The 20,661-nt window shown below is 55.3% G+C and overlaps 1 protein-coding gene across 1 annotated transcript; it reads right to left on the bottom strand.

Moving 5' to 3' along the window:
* Window positions 1–12,069: 12,069 nt before the first annotated feature.
* Window positions 12,070–12,593, bottom strand: LOC121285575 (endoglucanase A-like; the record flags this gene model as incomplete). Its single annotated transcript, XM_041202137.1, has 2 exons — window positions 12,070–12,413; window positions 12,455–12,593. Coding segments are annotated over 2 exons (483 nt in total), but the record flags the coding sequence as incomplete, so codon positions are not given.
* Window positions 12,594–20,661: the final 8,068 nt, after the last annotated feature.

The following is a 20,661-nucleotide window of genomic DNA, read 5'->3' as shown; positions in this document are numbered from 1 at the left end:
GTGAGTGTGGGTGTAGTTGTGTGGGTGTGGGTGTGGGTGTGGGTGTGGGTGTGGATGTGGGTGTGGGTGTGAGTAGGTGTTGGTGTGTGTGTGAGCGTGTGGGTGTGAGTGTGAGCATGTGTGTGAGTGTGTGGGTGTGAGTGTGTGGGAGTGAGTGTGGGTGTGAGTGTGTGTTGGTGTGGGTGTGAGTGTGTGGGTGTGAGTGTGGGTGTGAGTGTGTGTGTGAGTGTGTGTGAGTGTGGGTGTGAGTGTGCATGTGGGTGTGTGTGTGTGTGTGGGTGTGCATGTGAGTGTGAGTGTGTGTGTGTTGTTATGGGTGTGGGTGTGGGTGTGGGTGTGGGTGTGGGTGTGGGTGTGGGTGTGAGTGTGTGGGTGTGAGTGTGGATGTGAGTGTGTGTGTGAGTGTGTGTGAGTGTGGGTGTGAGTGTGCATGTGGGTGTGTGTGTGCGTGTGGGTGTGGGTGTGCATGTGAGTGTGAGTGTGTGAGTGTGTTGCTATGGGTGTGGGTGTGGGTGTGAGTGTGTTGGTGTGAGTGTGTGAGTGTGAGGGTGTGGGTGTGAGTGTGAGCGTGAAGGTGAGTGTGGGTGTGAGTGTGTGGGTGTGGGTGTGGGTGTGGGTGTGGGTGTGGGTGTGGATGTGGGTGTGGGTGTGAGTAGGTGTTGGTGTGGGTGTGAGTGTGTGGGTGTAAGTGTGGGTGTGAGTGCGTGTGTGAGTGTGGGTGTGAGTGTGCATGTGGGTGTGTGTGTGCGTGTGGGTGTGGGTGTACCTGTGAGTGTGAGTGTGTGAGTGTGTTGGTGTGGTTGTGGGTGTGGGTGTGGGTGTGAGTGTATGGGTGTGAGTGTGAGGGTGTGGGTGTGAGTGTAAGTGCGATCGTGAAGGTGAGTGTGGGTGTTGTTGTGTGGGTGTGGGTGTGGGTGTGGGTGTGGGTGTGGATGTGGGTGTGGGTGTGAGTCTGTGTTGGTGTGTGTGTGTGCGTGTGGGTGTGAGTGTGAGCATGTGTGTGAGTGTGTGGGTGTGAGTGTGTGGGAGTGAGTGTGGGTGTGAGTGTGTGTTGGTGTGGGTGTGAGTGTGTGGGTGTGAGTGTGGGTGTGAGTGTGTGTGTGAGTGTGTGTGAGTGTGGGTGTGAGTGTGCATGTGGGTGTGTGTGTGTGTGTGTGGGTGTGCATGTGAGTGTGAGTGTGTGTGTGTTGTTATGGGTGTGGGTGTGGGTGTGGGTGTGGGTGTGGGTGTGGGTGTGTGTGTGAGTGTGTGGGTGTGAGTGTGGATGTGAGTGTGTTTGTGAGTGTGTGTGAGTGTGGGTGTGAGTGTGCATGTGGGTGTGTGTGTGCGTGTGGGTGTGGGTGTGCATGTGAGTGTGAGTGTGTGAGTGTGTTGCTATGGGTGTGGGTGTGGGTGTGAGTGTGTTGGTGTGAGTGTGTGAGTGTGAGGGTGTGGGTGTGAGTGTGAGCGTGAAGGTGAGTGTGGGTGTGAGTGTGTGGGTGTGGGTGTGGGTGTGGGTGTGGGTGTGGGTGTGGATGTGGGTGTGGGTGTGAGTAGGTGTTGGTGTGGGTGTGAGTGTGTGGGTGTGAGTGTGAGCATGAGTGTGAGTGTGCGGGTGTGAGTGTGTGGGAGTGAGTGTGTGGGAGTGTGGGTGTGGGTGTGGGTGTGGGTGTGAGTGTGGGTGTATGTGTAGGTGTGAATGTGAGTGTGAATGTGTGTGTGGGTGTGACTGTGGGTGTGTGTGTGAATTGTGTGTGGGTGTGACTGTGGGTGTGAGTGCGAGTGTGAGTGTGGGTGTGAGTGTGGGTGTAAGTGTGGCTGTGAGTGTGTGCGTGTGAGTGTGGGTTTGAGTGTGAGTGTGGGTGTGAGTGTGAGTGTGTGTGTGGGTGTGGGAGTGAGTGTGTGGGTTAGGGTGAGGGTGTGGGTGAAGGTGTGGGTGTGGGTGTGGGTGTCAGTGTGGGTGTGAGTGTGAGTGTGGGTTTGAGTATGAGTGTGAGTGTGGGTGTGGGTGTGAGTGTGTGGGTGTGAGTGTGGGTGTGGGTGTGGGTGCGGGTGTGAGTGTGTGGGTGTGAGTGTGGGTGTGAGAGTGGGTGTGGGTGTGAGTGTGACTGTGGGTGTGTGTATGGGTCTGTGTGTTGGGTGTGATTGTGGGTGTGGGTGTAAGTGTGTGGGTGTGAGTGTTTGTGAGTGTGAATGTGGGTGTGGGTGTGAGTGTTGGTGTGCGTATGGGTCTGTGTGTTGGGTGTGAGTGTGGGTGTGGATGTGAGTGTGGGTGTGAATGTGAGTGTGGGTTTGAATGTGAGTGTGAATGTGAATGTGTTTGTGTGGGTGTGGGTCTGCGTGTGGGTGAGGGTGTGAGTCTGTGTGTGGGTGTGAGTATGTGTGTGTGAGTGTGGGTGTGAGTGTGTGGGTGTGAGTGTGGGTGTTGGTGTGGTGTGTGGGTGTGAGTTTGTGTGTGACTATGAGTGTGAGTGTGGGTGTGAGTGTAGGTGTGGGTGTGGGTTTCAGTGTGAGTGTGGCTTTGGTTGTGAGTGTGTGGGTGTGAGTTTGGGTGTGTGTGTGTGGGGGTGCGGGTGTGGGTATGTGTGGGTGTGGGTGTGTGTGTGAGTGTGTGTGTTGGTGTGGGTGTGTGTTTGGGTGTGGTTGTGAGTGTGAGTGTGTTTGTGGGTGTGTGTTTGGGTGTGGTTGTGGGTGTGAGTGTGTGTGGGTGTGAGTGTGGTTGTGTGTTTGAGTGTTGGTGTGGGTGTGAGTCTGGGTGTGAGTGTGAGTGTGGGTGTGGGTGTGGGTGTGAGTGTGTGTGTGGGTTTGGGTGTTGGTGTGAGTGTGGGTGTGGGTGTGGGTGTGAGTGTGTGTGTTGGTGTGGATGTGTGTTTGGGTGTGGTTGTGAGTGTGAGTGTGTTTGTGGGTGTGTGTTTGGGTGTGGTTGTGGGTGTAAGTGTGTGTGTGGGTGTGAGTGTGGTTGTGTGTTTGAGTGTTGGTGTGGGTGTGAGTCTGGGTGTGAGTGTGAGTGTGGGTGTGTGTGTGGGTTTGAGTGTGAGTGTGAGTGTGAGTGTTGGTGTGAGTGTGGGTGTGGGTGTGACTGTGAGTGTGGGTGTGAGTTTGGGTCTGTGTGTGTAGTTCTGGGAGTTGGTGAGTGGGTGTGGCTGAGGCTGTGGCTGTGGCTGTGAGGGTGTGAGTATGTGAGAGTGTGAGGGTGTGGGTATGTGGGTGTGAGTGTGAATGTGTCTGTGAGTGCGGGTGTGTAGCTGTTGGTGAGGGTGTGAGAGTGTGAGTTGGTGTGAGGGAGTGGGTGTGAGGCTGGGGTGAGATGTTGCGAGGGTATGGGTGTGACTGTGGGTTTGGGTGTGTGGGTAGATGGTGTGAGTGTGGGTGTGGGTTTGTGGGTGAGGGTGTGGGTGTGGGTGTGAGTTTTTGGGTGTGATTGTGTGTGTGAGTGTGGGTGTGAGTGTGAGTGTGTGTGTGGGTGAATGTGTGGGTGTGGGTGTGACTGTGAGTGTGGGTGTGAGTTTGGGTCTGTGTGTGTAGTTCTGGGTGTTGGTGAGTGGGTGTGGCTGAGGCTGTGGCTGTGGCTGTGAGGGTGTGAGTATGTGAGAGTGTGAGGGTGTGGGTATGTGGGTGTGAGTGTGAATGTGTCTGTGAGTGCGGGTGTGTAGCTGTTGGTGAGGGTGTGAGAGTGTGAGTTGGTGTGAGGGAGTGGGTGTGAGGCTGGGGTGAGATGTTGCGAGGGTATGGGTGTGACTGTGGGTTGGGTGTGTGGGTAGATGGTGTGAGTGTGGGTGTGGGTTTGTGGGTGAGGGTGTGGGTGTGGGTGTGAGTTTTTGGGTGTGATTGTGTGTGTGAGTGTGGGTGTGAGTGTGAGTGTGTGTGTGGGTGAATGTGTGGGTGTGGGTGTGGGTGTGCGTGTGAGTGTGGGTGTTAGTGTGGGTGTGGTTGTGGGTGTGGTTGTGGGTGTGGTTGTGGGTGTGAGTGTGAGTGTGGTTGTGAGTGTGAGTGTGTGTGTGGGTGCGGGTGCGGGTGTGGGTGTGGGTGTGATTGTGTGGGTGTTGGTGTGGGTGTGTTTGTGTGTGTGGGGGGGGGTGTGGGTGTGGGTGTGAGTTTGGGTGTGAGTGTGAGTGTGGGTGTGAGTGTGAGTGTGAGTGTGGGTGTGAGTGTGTGGGTGTGAGTGTGGGTGTGTGTGGGTGAATGTGGGTGTGAGTGTGGGTGTGGCTGTGAGTGTGGGTTTGGGTGTGAGTGTGGGTTTGGGTGTGAGTGTGAGTGTGGGTGTGTGTATGGATCTGTGTGTTGGGTGTGAGTGTGGATGTGGCTGTAAGTGTGTGGGTGTGAGTGTGTGTGAGTGTGAATGTGGGTGTGGGTGTGAGTGTGGGTGTCCGTATGGGTCTGTGTGTTGGGTGTGAGTGTGGGTGTGGATGTGAGTGTGGGTGTGAATGTGAGTGTGGGTTTGAATGTGAGTGTGAATGTGAATGTGTTTGTGTGGGTGTGGGTCTGGGTGTGGGTGAGGGTGTGAGTCCGTGTGTGGGTGTGAGTATGTGTGTGTGAGTGTGGGTGTGAGTGTGTGGGTGTGAGTGTGGGTGTTGGTGTGGTGTGTGGGTGTGGCTGTGAGTTTGTGTGTGACTATGAGTGTGAGTGTGGGTGTGAGTGTAGGTGTGGGTGTGGGTTTCAGTGTGAGTGTAGTTTTGGTTGTGAGTGTGTGGGTGTGAGTTTGGGTGTGTGTGTGGGGGGGTGCGGGTGTGGGTATGTGTGGCTGTGGGTGTGTGTATGTGGGAGTAAGTGTGGGTGTAGGTGTGGGTGTGAGTGTGTGTGTGAGTGTGTGTGAGTATGGGTGTGAGTGTGCACGTGGGTGTGTGAGTGTGTGGGTGCGTGTGTGCGTGTGAGTGTGAGTGTGTGAGTCTGTTGGTGTGGTTGTGGGTGTGTGTGCGGGTGTGAGTGTATGGGTGTGAGTGTGTGAGTGTGAGGGTGTGGGTGTGAGTGTGAGTGTGATCGTGAAGGTGAGTGTGGGTGTGGGTGTTTGGGTGTGGGTGTGGGCGTGGGTGTGGATGTGAGTGTGGGTGCGAGTAGGTGTTGGTGTGTCTGTGAGTCTGTGGGAGTGAGTGTGAGCATGAGTGTGAGTGTGTGGGTGTGAGTGTGTGGGAGTGAGTGTGGGTGTGAGTGTGTGTGTGTTGGTGTGGGTGTGAGTGTGTGGGTGTGAGTGTGGGTGTGTGTGTGTTTGAGTGTGTGTGAGTGTGGGTTTGAGTGTGCATGTGGGTGTGTGTGTGTGTGCGTGAGGGTGTGGGTGTGAGTGTGAGTGCGATCGTGAAGGTGAGTGTGGGTGTAGTGTGGGTGTGGGTGTGGGTGTGGATGTGGGTGTGGGTGTGAGTAGGTGTTGGTGTGTGTGTGAGGGTGTGGGTGTGAGTGTGAGTGTGATCGTGAAGGTGAGTGTGGGTGTGGGTGTTTGGGTGTGGGTGTGGGCGTGGGTGTGGATGTGAGTGTGGGTGCGAGTAGGTGTTGGTGTGTCTGTGAGTCTGTGGGTGTGAGTTTGAGCATGAGTGTGAGTGTGTGGGTGTGAGTGTGTGGGAGTGAGTGTGGGTGTGAGTGTGTGTGTTGGTGTGGGTGTGAGTGTGTGGGTGTGAGTGTGGGTGTGTGTGTGTTTGAGTGTGTGTGAGTGTGGGTTTGAGTGTGCATGTGGGTGTGTGTGTGTGTGTGCGTGAGAGTGTGGGTGTGAGTGTGAGTGCGATCGTGAAGGTGAGTGTGGGTGCAGTTGTGTGGGTGTGGGTGTGGGTGTGGATGTGGGTGTGGGTGTGAGTAGGTGTTGGTGTGTGTGTGAGTGTGTGGGTGTGAGTGTGAGCATGTGTGTGAGTGTGTGGGTGTGAGTGTGTGGGAGTGAGTGTGGGTGTGAGTGTGTGTTGGTGTGGGTGTGAGTGTGTGGGTGTGAGTGTGGGTGTGAGTGTGTGTGTGAGTGTGTGTGAGTGTGGGTGTGAGTGTGCATGTGGGTGTGTGTGTGCGTGTGGGTGTGGGTGTGCATGTGAGTGTGAGTGTGTGAGTGTGTTGCTATGGGTGTGGGTGTGGGTGTGAGTGTGTTGGTGTGAGTGTGTGAGTGTGAGGGTGTGGGTGTGAGTGTGAGTGTGTTGGTGTGAGTGTGTGAGTGTGAGGGTGTGGGTGTGAGTGTGAGCGTGAAGGTGAGTGTGGGTGTGAGTGTGTGGGTGTGGGTGTGGATGTGGGTGTGGGTGTGAGTAGGTGTTGGTGTGGGTGTGAGTGTGTGGGTGTGAGTGTGAGCATGAGTGTGAGTGTACAGGTGTGAGTGTGTGGGAGTGAGTGTGGGTGTGAGTGTGGGTGTGAGTGTGGGTGTATGTGTAGGTGTGAATGTGAGTGTGAGTGTGTGTGTGTGGGTGTGACTGTGTGTGTGTGTGTGTGAATTGTGTGTGGGTGTGACTGTGGGTGTGAGTGCGAGTGTGAGTGTGGGTGTAAGTGTGGCTGTGAGTGTGTGCGTGTGAGTGTGGGTTTGAGAGTGAGTGTGGGTGTGAGTGTGAGTGTGAGTGTGTGTGTGGGTGTGGGTGTGGGAGTGAGTGTGTGGGTTAGGGTGAGGGTGTGGGTGAAGGTGTGGGTGTGGGTGTGGGTGTGGATGTGGGTGCCAGTGTGGGTGTGAGTGTGAGTGTGGGTTTGAGTATGAGTGTGAGTGTGGGTGTGGGTGTGGGTGTGGGTGTGGATGTGGGTGTGGGTGTGAGTAGGTGTTGGTGTGGGTGTGAGTGTGTGGGTGTGAGTGTGAGCATGAGTGTGAGTGTACGGGTGTGAGTGTGTGGGAGTGAGTGTGGGTGTGAGTGTGGGTGTGAGTGTGGGTGTATGTGTAGGTGTGAATGTGAGTGTGAGTGTGTGTGTGTGGGTGTGACTGTGTGTGTGTGTGTGAATTGTGTGTGGGTGTGACTGTGGGTGTGAGTGCGAGTGTGAGTGTGGGTGTGAGTGTGGGTGTAAGTGTGGCTGTGAGTGTGTGCGTGTGAGTGTGGGTTTGAGAGTGAGTGTGGGTGTGAGTGTGAGTGTGAGTGTGTGTGTGGGTGTGGGTGTGGGAGTGAGTGTGTGGGTTAGGGTGAGGGTGTGGGTGAAGGTGTGGGTGTGGGTGTGGGTGTGGGTGTCAGTGTGGGTGTGAGTGTGAGTGTGGGTTTGAGTATGAGTGTGAGTGTGGGTGTGGGTGTGAGTGTGTGGGTGTGAGTGTGGGTGTTGGTGTGGTGTGTGGGTGTGAGTGTGAGTTTGTGTGTGACTATGAGTGTGAGTGTGGGTGTGAGTGTAGGTGTGGGTGTGAGTGTGAATGTGTGGGTTTCAGTTTTAGTGTGGGTGTGAGTGTGGGTGTGTGTGTGTTTGAGTGTGTGTGAGTGTGGGTTTGAGTGTGCATGTGGGTGTGTGTGTGTGCGTGTGGGTGTGCGTGTGAGTGTGAGTGTGTGAGTGTGTTGGTGTGGGTGTGGGTGTGGGTGCGGGTGTGAGTGTGTGGGTGTGAGTGTGGGTGTGAGAGTGGGTGTGGGTGTGAGTGTGACTGTGGGTGTGTGTATGGGTCTGTGTGTTGGGTGTGATTGTGGGTGTGGGTGTAAGTGTGTGGGTGTGAGTGTTTGTGAGTGTGAATGTGGGTGTGGGTGTGAGTGTGGGTGTGCGTATGGGTCTGTGTGTTGGGTGTGAGTGTGGGTGTGGATGTGAGTGTGGGTGTGAATGTGAGTGTGGGTTTGAATGTGAGTGTGAATGTGAATGTGTGTGTGTGGGTGTGGGTCTGCGTGTGGGTGAGGGTGTGAGTCTGTGTGTGGGTGTGAGTATGTGTGTGTGAGTGTGGGTGTGAGTGTGTGGGTGTGAGTGTGGGTGTTGGTGTGGTGTGTGGGTGTGAGTTTGTGTGTGACTATGAGTGTGAGTGTGGGTGTGAGTGTAGGTGTGGGTGTGGGTTTCAGTGTGAGTGTGGCTTTGGTTGTGAGTGTGTGGGTGTGAGTTTGGATGTGTGTGTGTGGGGGTGCGGGTGTGGGTATGTGTGGGTGTGGGTGTGGGTGTGAGTATATGGGTGTAAGTGTGGGTGTAGGTGTGGGTGTGAGTGTGTGTGTGAGTGTGTGTGAGTGTGGGTGTGAGTGTGCATGTGGGTGTGTGTGTGCATGTGGGTGTGGGTGTGTGTGTGAGTGTGAGTGTGTGAGTGTGTTGGTGTGGTTGTGGGTGTGGGTGTGAGTGTGTGGGTGTGAGTGTGAGCATGAGTGTGAGTTTGTGGGTGTGAGTGTTTGGGAGTGAGTGTGGGTGTGGGTGTGAGTGTGGGTGTATGTGTAGGTATGAATGTTAGAGTGAGTGTGTGTGTGGGTGTGAGTGTGTGTGTAAGTGTGTCTGTGAGTGTGTGGGTGTGAGTGTGGGTGTGCGTGTGAGTGTGGGTTTGAGTGTGGGTGTGGGTGTGGGTGTGAGTGTGTGTGTGGGTGTGGGTGTGGGAGTAAGTGTGTGGGTTTGGGTGTGGGTGTGGGTGTGGGTGTGGGTGTGAGTGTGGGTTTGAGTATGAGTGTGAGTGTGGGTGTGAGTGAGTATGAATGTGGGTGTGAGTGTGGGTGTGGGTGTGAGTGTGGGTGTGCGTATGGGTCTGTGTGTTGGGTGTAAGTGTGGGTGTGGATGTGAGTGTGGGTGTGAATATGAGTGTGGGATTGAATGTGAGTGTGAGTGTGAATGTGTGTGTGGGTGTGTGTGTGGGTGTGGGTGTGGGTGAGGGTGTGAGTCTGTGTGTGGGTGTGAGTATGTGTGTGTGAGTGTGGGTGTGAGTATGTGGGTGTGAGTGTGGGTGTTGGTGTGGTGTGTGGGTGTGGGTGTGAGTTTGCGTGTGACTATGAGTGTGAGTGTGGGTGTGAGTGTGGGTGTGGGTGTGGGTGTGGGTTTCAGTGTGAGTGTGGCTTTGGTTGTGAGTGTGTGGGTGTGAGTTTGGGTGTGTGTGTGTGGGGGGGTGTGGTTGTGGGTATGTGTGGGTGTGGGTGTGGGTGTGGGTGTGAGTATGTGGGTGTGAGTATGTGGGTGTAAGTGTGGGTGTGAGTGCGTGTGTGAGTGTGGATGTGAGTGTGCATGTGGGTGTGTGTGTGCGTGTGGGTGTGGGTGTACGTGTGAGTGTGAGTGTGTGAGTGTGTTGGTGTGGTTGTGGGTGTGGGTGTGGGTGTGAGTGTATGGGTGTGAGTGTGAGGGTGTGGGTGTGAGTGTGAGTGTGATCGTGAAGGTGAGAGTGGGTGTGGGTGTTTGGGTGTGGGTGTGGGTGTGGATGTGAGTGTGGGTGCGAGTAGGTGTTGGTGTGTGTGTGAGTGTGTGGGTGTGAGTGTGAGCATGAGTGTGAGTGTGTGGGTGTGAGTGTGTGGCAGTGAGTGTGGGTGTGAGTGTGTGTGTGTTGGTGTGGGTGTGAGTGTGTGGGTGTGAGTATGGGTGTGAGTGTGTTTGAGTGTGTGTGTGTGGGTGTGAGTGTGCATGTGGGTGTGTGTGTGTGCGTGTGGGTGTAGGTGTGCGTGTGAGTGTGAGTGTGTGAGTGTGTTGGTGTGGGTGTGGGTGCGGGTGTGAGTGTGTGAGTGTGAGTGTGTGAGTGTGAGGGTGTGGGTGTGAGTGTGAGCATGAAGGTGAGTGTGGGTGTGAGTGTGTGGGTGTGGGTGTGGTGTGGGTGTGGATGTGGGTGTGAGTGGGTGTTGGTGTGTGTGTGAGTGTGTGGGTGTGAGTGTGACTGTGTGGGTGTGTGTGTTGGTTTGGGTGTTGGTGTGAGTGTGGGTGTGGCTGCGGTTTTTGGTGTGGTTGTGGGTTTGAGTGTGGGTGTGAGGGTGTGGGTGTGAGTGTGAGTGTGGGTGTGGGTGTGAGTGTGGGTGTGAGTGTCAGTGTGAGTGTGGTTGTGAGTGTGGGTGTGTGAGTGTGGGTGTGAGTGTGGGTTTGAGTGTGGATGTGAGTGTGGGTGTGGGTGTGAGTGTGGGTGTGGGTGTGAGTTTGTGTGTGGGTGTGGGTGTTGGTGTGAGTGTGTGTGTTGGTGTGGGTGTGTGTTTGGGTGTTGTTGTGAGTGTGAGTGTGTTTGTGGGTTTGTGTTTGGGTGTGGTTGTGGGTGTGAGTGTGTGTGTGGGTGTGAGTGTGGTTGTGTGTTTGAGTGTTGGTGTGGGTGTGAGTCTGGGTGTGAGTGTGAGTGTGGGTGTGGGTGTGGGTGTGAGTGTGTGTGTGGGTTTGGGTGTTGGTGTGAGTGTGGGTGTGGGTGTGAGTGTGTGTGTTGGTGTGGATGTGTGTTTGGGTGTGGTTGTGAGTGTGAGTGTGTTTGTGGGTGTGTGTTTGGGTGTGGTTGTGGGTGTAAGTGTGTGTGTGGGTGTGAGTGTGGTTGTGTGTTTGAGTGTTGGTGTGGGTGTGAGTCTGGGTGTGAGTGTGAGTGTGGGTGTGTGTGTGGGTTTGAGTGTGAGTGTGAGTTTGAGTGTTGGTGTGAGTGTGGGTGTGGGTGTGACTGTGAGTGTGGGTGTGAGTTTGGGTCTGTGTGTGTAGTTCTGGGTGTTGGTGAGTGGGTGTGGCTGAGGCTGTGGCTGTGGCTGTGAGGGTGTGAGTATGTGAGAGTGTGAGGGTGTGGGTATGTGGGTGTGAGTGTGAATGAGTCTGTGAGTGCGGGTGTGTAGCTGTTGGTGAGGGTGTGAGAGTGTGAGTTGGTGTGAGGGAGTGGGTGTGAGGCTGGGGTGAGATGTTGCGAGGGTATGGGTGTGAGTGTGGGTTTGGGTGTGTGGGTAGATGGTATGAGTGTGGGTGTGGGTTTGTGGGTGAGGGTGTGGGTGTGGGTGTGGGTGTGAGTTTTTGGGTGTGATTGTGTGTGTGAGTGTGGGTGTGAGTGTGAGTGTGTGTGTGGGTGAATGTGTGGGTGTGGGTGTGGGTGTGCGTGTGAGTGTGGGTGTTAGTGTGGGTGTGGTTGTGGGTGTGTTTGTGGGTGTGATTGTGGGTGTGGTTGTGGGTGTGAGTGTGAGTGTGGTTGTGAGTGTGAGTGTGTGTGTGGGTGCGGATGCGGGTGTGGGTGTGGGTGTGATTGTGTGGGTGTTGGTGTGGGTGTGTGTGTGTGTGGGAGTGGGTGTTGGTGTTTGTGAGTGACTGCGGGTGTGGCTGTGGCTGTGATGGTGTGAGTGTGTGGGTGGTGCACCTGTTGCATGTGGCTGTGGGTTTGGGTGTATGTGTGCGTGTGGGTGTGAGTGTGAATGAATTTGTGGGTGTGTGTGTGTGTGTGAGTGTGACTGTGGGTGTGAGTCTGAGTGTCTGTGTGTGTGGGTGTGAGGTTGGGTGTGGGTGTGAGTATGAATGTGTGTGTGGGTGTGAGTGTGAGTGTCTGTGGGTGTGGGTGTGAGTGTGGGTGTGGGTGTGGGTGAGTGTGTGGGTTTGGGTGTGGGTGTGAGAGTTGGAGTGGGAGTGGGTGTGGTTGTGGGTGTGAGTGTGGGTGTGGGTGTGAGTGCGGGTATGAGCGTGAGTGTGTGTGTGTGCACGTGGGTGTGGGTGTGAGTGTGTGTGTGGGTTTGGGTGTGGTTGTGGCTGTGAGTGCGGGAGTGGGAGTGGGAGTGAGTGTGGGTTTGGGTTTGGGTGTGGGTGTGAGTGTGAGTGTGGGTGTGGGTGTGGGTGTGGGTGTGAGTGTGAGTGTGAGTGTGGTTGTGAGAGTGAGTGTGAGTGTGAGTGTGAGTGTGGGTCTGGGTGTGAGTGTGGGTTTGGGTGTGAGTGAGTGTGTGGGTGTGGGTGTGAGTGTTGGTGTTGTTGTGTGTGTGTTGTTGTGGGTGTTGGTGTGTGGGTGTGGCTGTGGTGTGGCTGTGGCTGTGAGGGTGTGAGTATGTGAGAGTGTGGGTGGGTGCATGTGAGGGTGTGGGTATTTTGGTGTGAGTGTGAGTGTGGGTGTGAGTGCAGGTGTGTAGCTGTTGGTGAGGGTGTCAGATTGTGAGTGGGTGTGAGGGAGTTGGTGTGAGTGTGTGGGAGTGAGTGTGTGGGAGTGAGACTGGAGTGAGAGTTTGTGAGGGTGTGGGTGTGAGTGTGGGTTTGGGTGTGTGGGTGGGGGTGTTAGAGTGGGTGTGGGAGTGTGGTTGGTGGTGTGGGTGTGGGTGCGATTGTGTGGGTGTGATTGTGTCTGAGAGTGTGAGTGTGAGTGTGATTGTGAGTGTTTGTGGGTGTGGGTGAGGGTATGGGTGTGGGTGTGAGTGTGGGTGTGCATGTGGGTGTGGTTGTGGGTGTGAGTGTGGGTGTGGGTGAGAGTGCGGGTGTGAGTGTGAGTTTGTGTGTGGGTCTGTGTGTGGGTGTGGGTTTGGGTGTCCGTGTGAGTGTGGGTGTGGGGGTGAGTGTGGGTGTGAGTGTGATTGTGTTTTTGGTTGTGGGTGTGAGTGAGGTTGTGGGTGTGGGAGTGAGTGTGGGTGTGAGTGTGGGTGTGAGTGTGAGTGTGTGTGTTGGTGAGTGTGTGGGTTTGGGTGTGGGTGTGAATGTTGGTGTGGGAGTGAGTGTGGTTGTGGGTGTGAGTGTGGGTGTGGGTGTGAGTGCGGGTATGAGCGTGAGTGTGTGTGTGTGCACGTGGGTGTGGGTGTGAGTGTGTGTGTGGGTTTGGGTGTGGTTGTGGGTGTGAGTGCGGGAGTGGGAGTGAGTGTGGGTGTGGGTGTGAGTGTGGGTGTGGGTGTGAGTGTGAGTGTGAGTGTGGGTGTGAGTTTGGGTGTGAGTGTGAGTGTGGGTGTGAGTGTGAGTGTGAGTGTGGGTGTGAGTGTGTGGGTGTGAGTGTGGGTGTGTGTGGGTGAATGTGGGTGTGAGTGTGGGTGTGGCTGTGAGTGTGGGTTTGGGTGTGAGTGTGAGTGTGGGTGTGTGTATGGATCTGTGTGTTGGGTGTGAGTGTGGATGTGGCTGTAAGTGTGTGGGTGTGAGTGTGTGTGAGTGTGAATGTGGGTGTGGGTGTGAGTGTGGGTGTCCGTATGGGTCTGTGTGTTGGGTGTGAGTGTGGGTGTGGATGTGAGTGTGGGTGTGAATGTGAGTGTGGGTTTGAATGTGAGTGTGAATGTGAATGTGTTTGTGTGGGTGTGGGTCTGGGTGTGGGTGAGGGTGTGAGTCTGTGTGTGGGTGTGAGTATGTCTGTGTGAGTGTGGGTGTGAGTGTGTGGGTGTGGGTGTCGGTGTGAGTGTTTGGGTGTGATTGTCTGTGTGAGTGTGGGTGTGAGTGTGAGTGTGAGTGTGGGTGTGAGTGTGAGTGTGGGTGTGGTTGTGAGTGTGCATGTGGGTGTGAGTGTGGGTGTTTTTGTTTGTGTGTGGGTGTGGGTGTGAGTGTGGGTGTGGGTGTTGGTGTGGGTGTGTGTGTGATTGTGTGTGTGGCTGTGGGTGTGGGTGAGTTTGTGTGTTGGTGTGAGTGTCAGTGTGGGTGTGGGTGTGTGTGTGGGTGTTGGTGTGGTTGTGGATGCGGTTGTGGGTTTGTGGGTGTGAGTGTGAGTGTGAGTGTGGGTGTGAGTGCCGGTGTATAACTGTTGGTGAGGGTGTGAGAGTGTGAGTGGGTGTGAGGGAGTGGGTGTGAGGGTGTGGGTGTGAGTGTGTGGGTGTGAGGCTGGGGTGAGAGGTTGTGAGTATGTGGGTGTGAGTGTGGGTTTGGATGTGAGGGTGTGTGTGTGGGTGTGAGTGTCGGTGTTGGTGTGTTTGTGTGGCTGTGGGTGTAGCTGTGGCTGTGAGGGTGTAAGTATGTGAGAGTGTGGGTGGGTGCGTGTGAGGGTGTGGGTATGTGGGTGTGAGTGTGAGTGTGGGTGTGAGTGCAGGTGTGTAGCTGTTGGTGAGGGTGTGAGAGTGTGAGTGGTTGTGAGGGCGTTGGGTGTGAGGGTGTGGGTGTGATTGTGTGTATGAGTGTGTGGGTGAGTGTGAGTGTGTGTGTGGGTGTGGTTGTTGGTGTGGGTGTGAGTGAGGGTGTGGGTGTGGGAGTGGCTGCGGGTGTGCGTGTGGATGTGCGTGTGAGTGTGGGAGTGAGTGTGAGGGTGTGTGTGGGTGTGTGTGTGGGTGTGGGTGTGGGTGTGGGTGTGAGCGTGTGTATGGGTGTGAGTGTGTGTGTGGGTGTGAGTGTGTTGGTGTGAGTGTGTGAGTGTGAGGGTGTGGGTGTGAGTGTGAGCATGAAGGTGAGTGTGGGTGTGAGTGTGAGTGTGTGTGTGGGTGAGTGTGTGGGTTTGGGTGTGGGTGTGAGAGTTGGAGTGGGAGTGGGTGTGGTTGTGGGTGTGAGTGTGGGTGTGGGTGTGAGTGCGGGTATGAACGTGAGTGTGTGTGTGTGCACGTGGGTGTGGGTGTGAGTGTGTGTGTGGGTTTGGGTGTGGTTGTGGGTGTGAGTGCGGGAGTGGGAGTGAGTGTGGGTTTGGGTGTGGGTGTGAGTGTGGGTGTGGGTGTGAGTGTGAGTGTGAGTGTGAGTGTGAGTGTGGTTGTGAGTGTGAGTGTGAGAGTGAGTGTGAGTGTGAGTGTGGGTCTGGGTGTGAGTGTGGGTTTGGGTGTGAGTGAGTGTGTGGGTGTGGGTGTGAGTGTTGGTGTTGTTGTGTGTGTGTTGTTGTGGGTGTTGGTGTGTGGGTGTGGCTGTGGGTGTGGCTGTGGCTGTGAGGGTGTGAGTATGTGAGAGTGTGGGTGGGTGCATGTGAGGGTGTGGGTATTTTGGTGTGAGTGTGAGTGTGGGTGTGAGTGCAGGTGTGTAGCTGTTGGTGAGGGTGTCAGATTGTGAGTGGGTGTGAGGGAGTTGGTGTGAATGTGTGGGAGTGAGTGTGTGGGTGTGAGACTGGAGTGAGAGTTTGTGAGGGTGTGGGTGTGAGTGTGGGTTTGGGTGTGTGGGTGGGGGTGTTAGAGTGGGTGTGGGTGTGTGGTTGGTGGTGTGGGTGTGGGTGCGATTGTGTGGGTGTGATTGTGTCTGAGAGTGTGAGTGTGAGTGTGATTGTGAGTGTTTGTGGGTGTGGGTGAGGGTATGGGTGTGGGTGTGAGTGTGGGTGTGCATGTGGGTGTGGTTGTGGGTGTGAGTGTGGGTGTGGGTGAGAGTGCGGGTGTGAGTGTGAGTTTGTGTGTGGGTCTGTGTGTGGGTGTGGGTTTGGGTGTCCGTGTGAGTGTGGGTGTGGGGGTGAGTGTGGGTGTGAGTGTGATTGTGTTTTTGGTTGTGGGTGTGAGTGAGGTTGTGGGTGTGGGAGTGAGTGTGGGTGTGAGTGTGGGTGTGTGTGAGTGTGTGTGTTGGTGAGTGTGTGGGTTTGGGTGTGGGTGTGAATGTTGGTGTGGGAGTGGGTGTGGTTGTGGGTGTGAGTGTGGGTGTGGGTGTGAGTGCGGGTATGAGCGTGAGTGTGTGTGTGTGCACGTGGGTGTGGGTGTGAGTGTGTGTGTGGGTTTGGGTGTGGTTGTGGGTGTGAGTGCGGGAGTGGGAGTGAGTGTGGGTGTGGGTGTGGGTGTGAGTGTGCGTGTGGGTGTGAGTGTGAGTGTGAGTGTGAGTGTGGGTGTGAGTTTGGGTGTGAGTGTGAGTGTGGGTGTGAGTGTGAGTGTGAGTGTGGGTGTGAGTGTGTGGGTGTGAGTGTGGGTGTGTGTGGGTGAATGTGGGTGTGAGTGTGGGTGTGGCTGTGAGTGTGGGTTTGGGTGTGAGTGTGAGTGTGGGTGTGTGTATGGATCTGTGTGTTGGGTGTGAGTGTGGATGTGGCTGTAAGTGTGTGGGTGTGAGTGTGTGTGAGTGTGAATGTGGGTGTGGGTGTGAGTGTGGGTGTCCGTATGGGTCTGTGTGTTGGGTGTGAGTGTGGGTGTGGATGTGAGTGTGGGTGTGAATGTGAGTGTGGGTTTGAATGTGAGTGTGAATGTGAATGTGTTTGTGTGGGTGTGGGTCTGGGTGTGGGTGAGGGTGTGAGTCTGTGTGTGGGTGTGAGTATGTCTGTGTGAGTGTGGGTGTGAGTGTGTGGGTGTGGGTGTCGGTGTGAGTGTTTGGGTGTGATTGTCTGTGTGAGTGTGGGTGTGAGTGTGAGTGTGAGTGTGGGTATGAGTGTGAGTGTGGGTGTGGTTGTGAGTGTGCATGTGGGTGTGAGTGTGGGTGTTTTTGTTTGTGTGTGGGTGTGGGTGTGAGTGTGGGTGTGGGTGTTGGTGTGGGTGTGTGTGTGATTGTGTGTGTGGCTGTGGGTGTGGGTGAGTTTGTGTGTTGGTGTGAGTGTCAGTGTGGGTGTGGGTGTGTGTGTGGGTGTTGGTGTGGTTGTGGATGCGGTTGTGGGTTTGTGGGTGTGAGTGTGAGTGTGAGTGTGGGTGTGAGTGCAGGTGTATAACTGTTGGTGAGGGTGTGAGAGTGTGAGTGGGTGTGAGGGAGTGGGTGTGAGGGTGTGGGTGTGAGTGTGTGGGTGTGAGGCTGGGGTGAGAGGTTGTGAGTATGTGGGTGTGAGTGTGGGTTTGGATGTGAGGGTGTGTGTGTGGGTGTGAGTGTCGGTGTTGGTGTGTTTGTGTGGCTGTGGGTGTAGCTGTGGCTGTGAGGGTGTAAGTATGTGAGAGTGTGGGTGGGTGCGTGTGAGGGTGTGGGTATGTGGGTGTGAGTGTGAGTGTGGGTGTGAGTGCAGGTGTGTAGCTGTTGGTGAGGGTGTGAGAGTGTGAGTGGTTGTGAGGGCGTTGGGTGTGCGGGTGTGGGTGTGATTGTGTGTATGAGTGTGTGGGTGAGTGTGAGTGTGTGTGTGGGTGTGGTTGTTGGTATGGGTGTGGGTGTGAGTGAGGGTGTGGGTGTGGGAGTGGCTGCGGGTGTGCGTGTGGATGTGCGTGTGAGTGTGGGAGTGAGTGTGAGGGTGTGTGTGGGTGTGTGTGTGGGTGTGGGTGTGGGTGTGGGTGTGAGCGTGTGTATGGGTGTGAGTGTGTGTGTGGGTGTGAGTGTGTTGGTGTGAGTGTGTGAGTGTGAGGGTGTGGGTGTGAGTGTGAGCATGAAGGTGAGTGTGGGTGTGAGTGTGTGGGTGTGGGTGTGGGTGTGGGTGTGGATGTGGGTGTGGGTGTGAGTAGGTGTTGGTGTGGGTGTGAGTGTGTGGGTGTGAGTGTGAGCATGAGTGTGAGTGTGCGGGTGTGAGTGTGTGGGAGTGAGTGTGTGGGAGTGTGGGTGTGGGTGTGGGTGTGGGTGTGAGTGTGGGTGTATGTGTAGATGTGAATGTGAGTGTGAGTGTGTGTGTGGGTGTGACTGTGGGTGTGTGTGTGAATTGTGTGTGGGTGTGACTGTGGGTGTGAGTGCGAGTGTGAGTGTGGGTGTGAGTGTGGGTGTAAGTGTGGCTGTGAGTGTGTGCGTGTGAGTGTGGGTTTGAGTGTGAGTGTGGGTGTGAGTGTGAGTGTGTGTGTGGGTGTGGGTGTGGGAGTGAGTGTGTGGGTTAGGGTGAGGGTGTGGGTGAAGGTGTGGGTGTGGGTGTGGGTGTCAGTGTGGGTGTGAGTGTGAGTGTGGGTTTGATTATGAGTGTGAGTGTGGGTGTGGGTGTGAGTGGGTGGGTGTGAGTGTGGGTGTTGGTGTGGTGTGTGGGTGTGGGTGTGAGTTTGTGTGTGACTATGAGTGTGAGTGTGGGTGTGAGTGTAGGTGTGGGTGTGAGTGTGAATGTGTGGGTTTCAGTTTTAGTGTGGGTGTGAGTGTGGGTGTGTGTGTGTTTGAGTGTGTGTGAGTGTGGGTTTGAGTGTGCATGTGGGTGTGTGTGTGTGCGTGTGGGTGTGGGTGTGCGTGTGAGTGTGTGGGTGTGAGTGTGGGTGTGAGAGTGGGTGTGGGTGTGAGTGTGACTGTGGGTGTGTGTATGAGTCTGTGTGTTGGGTGTGATTGTGGGTGTGGGTGTAAGTGTGTGGGTGTGAGTGTTTGTGAGTGTGAATGTGGGTGTGGGTGTGAGTGTGGGTGTGCATATGGGTCTGTGTGTTGGGTGTGACTGTGGGTGTGAATGTGAGTGTGGGTTTGAATGTGAGTGTGAATGTGAATGTGTGTGTGTGGGTGTGGGTCTGCGTGTGGGTGAGGGTGTGAGTCTGTGTGTGGGTGTGAGTATTTCTGTGTGAGTGTGGGTGTGAGTGTGTGGGTGTGAGTATGGGTGTTGGTGTGGTGTGTGGGTGTGAGTTTGTGTGTGACTATGAGTGTGAGTGTGGGTGTGAGTGTAGGTGTGGGTGTGGGTTTCAGTGTGAGTGTGTCTTTGTTTGTGAGTGTGTGGGTGTGAGTTTGGGTGTGTGTGTGTGGGGGTGCGGGTGTGGGTATGTGTGGGTGTGGGTGTGGGTGTGAGTATGTGGGTGTAAGTGTGGGTGTAGGTGTGGGTGTGAGTGTGTGTGTGAGTGTGTGTGAGTGTGGGTGTGAGTGTGCATGTGGGTGTGTGTGTGCATGTGGCTGTGGGTGTGTGTGTGAGTGTGAGTGTGTGAGTGTGTTGGTGTGGTTGTGGGTGTGGGTGTGGGTGTGAGTGTATGGGTGTGAGTGTGTGAGTGTGAGGGTGTGGGTGTGAGTGTGAGTGTGATCGTGAAGGTGAGAGTGGGTGTGGGTGTATGGGTGTGGGTGTGGGTGTGGATGTGAGTGTGGGTGCGAGTAGGTGTTGGTGTGTGTGTGAGTGTGTGGGTGTGAGTGTGAGCATGAGTGTGAGTGTGTGGGTGTGAGTGTGTGGCAGTGAGTGTGGGTGTGAGTGTGTGTGTGTTGGTGTGGGTGTGAGTGTGTGGGTGTGAGTATGGGTGTGAGTGTGTTTGAGTGTGTGTGTGTGGGTGTGAGTGTGCGTGTGGGTGTAGGTGTGCGTGTGAGTGTGAGTGTGTGAGTGTGTTGGTGTGGGTGTGGGTGCGGGTGTGAGTGTGTGGGTGTGAGTGTGTGAGTGTGAGGGTGTGGGTGTGAGTGTGAGTGTGAGCATGAAGGTGAGTGTGGGTGTGAGTGTGTGGGTGTGGGTGTGGTGTGGGTGTGGATGTGGGTGTGGGTGTGAGTGGGTGTTGGTGTGTGTGTGAGTGTGTGGGTGTGAGTGTGACTGTGTGGGTGTGTGTGTTGGTTTGGGTGTTGGTGTGAGTGTGGGTGTGGCTGTGGTTTTTGGTGTGGTTGTGGGTTTGAGTGTGGGTGTGAGGGTGTGGGTGTGAGTGTGAGTGTGGGTGTGGGTGTGAGTGTGGGTGTGAGTGTCAGTGTGAGTGTGGTTGTGAGTGTGGTTGTGAGTGTGGGTGTGTGAGTGTGAGTGTGGGTGTGAGTGTGGGTTTGAGTGTGGATGTGAGTGTGGGTGTGGGTGTGAGTGTGGGTGTGAGTTTGTGTGTGGGTGTGGGTGTTGGTGTGAGTGTGTGTGTTGGTGTGGGTGTGTGTTTGGGTGTGGTTGTGAGTGTGAGTGTGTTTGTGGGTGTGTGTTTGGGTGTGGCTGTGGGTGTGAGTGTGTGTGTGGGTGTGAGTGTGGTTGTGTGTTTGAGTGTTGGTGTGGGTGTGAGTCTCGGTGTGAGTGTGAGTGTGGGTGTGGGTGTGGGTGTGAGTGTGTGTGTGGGTTTGGGTGTTGGTGTGAGTGTGGGTGTGGGTGTGGGTGTGAGTGTGTGTGTTGGTGTGGATGTGTGTTTGGGTGTGGTTGTGAGTGTGAGTGTGTTTGTGGGTGTGTGTTTGGGTGTGGTTGTGGGTGTAAGTGTGTGTGTGGGTGTGAGTGTGGTTGTGTGTTTGAGTGTTGGTGTGGGTGTGAGTCTGGGTGTGAGTGTGAGTGTGGGTGTGTGTGTGGGTTTGAGTGTGAGTGTGAGTTTGAGTGTTGGTGTGAGTGTGGGTGTGGGTGTGACTGTGAGTGTGGGTGTGAGTTTGGGTCTGTGTGTGTAGTTCTGGGTGTTGGTGAGTGGGTGTGGCTGAGGCTGTGGCTGTGGCTGTGAGGGTGTGAGTATGTGAGAGTGTGAGGGTGTGGGTATGTGGGTGTGAGTGTGAATGTGTCTGTGAGTGCGGGTGTGTAGCTGTTGGTGAGGGTGTGAGAGTGTGAGTTGGTGTGAGGGAGTGGGTGTGAGGCTGGGGTGAGATGTTGCGAGGGTATGGGTGTGAGTGTGGGTTTGGGTGTGTGGGTAGATGGTGTGAGTGTGGGTGTGGGTGTGAGTTTTTGGGTGTGATTGTGTGTGTGAGTGTGGGTGTGAGTGTGAGTGTGTGTGTGGGTGAATGTGTGGGTGTGGGTGTGGGTGTGCGTGTGGGTGTTAGTGTGGGTGTGGTTGTGGGTGTGTTTGTGGGTGTGGTTGTGGGTGTGAGTGTGAGTGTGAGTGTGGTTGTGAGTGTGAGTCTGAGTGTGGGTGCGGGTGCGGGTGTGGGTGTGGGTGTGATTGTGTGGGTGTTGGTGTGGGTGTGTGTGTGTGTGTGGGGGGGATGTGTGGGTGTGGGTGTGAGTTTGGGTGTGAGTGTGAGTGTGAGTGTGGGTGTGAGTGTGTGGGTGTGAGTGTGGGTGTGTGTGGGTGAATGTGGGTGTGAGTGTGGGTGTGGCTGTGAGTGTGGGTTTGGGTGTGAGTGTGAGTGTGGGTGTGTGTATGGATCTGTGTGTTGGGTGTGAGTGTGGATGTGGCTGTAAGTGTGTGGGTGTGAGTGTGTGTGAGTGTGAATGTGGGTGTGGGTGTGAGTGTGGGTGTCCGTATGGGTCTGTGTGTTGGGTGTGAGTGTGGGTGTGGATGTGAGTGTGGGTGTGAATGTGAGTGTGGGTTTGAATGTGAGTATGAATGTGAATGTGTTTGTGTGGGTGTGGGTCTGGGTGTGGGTGAGGGTGTGAGTCTGTGTGTGGGTGTGAGTATGTGTGTGTGAGTGTGGATGTGAGTGTGTGGGTGTGAGTGTGGGTGTTGGTGTGGTGTGTGGGTGTGGCTGTGAGTTTGTGTGTGACTATGA

This window comes from Carcharodon carcharias, chromosome 13, assembly GCF_017639515.1.
Source record: "Carcharodon carcharias isolate sCarCar2 chromosome 13, sCarCar2.pri, whole genome shotgun sequence".
Lineage (NCBI taxonomy): Eukaryota > Metazoa > Chordata > Chondrichthyes > Lamniformes > Lamnidae > Carcharodon > Carcharodon carcharias.
Note: the sequence above shows the minus strand (reverse complement) of the source record. Positions and strands in the feature narration are given on the sequence as shown.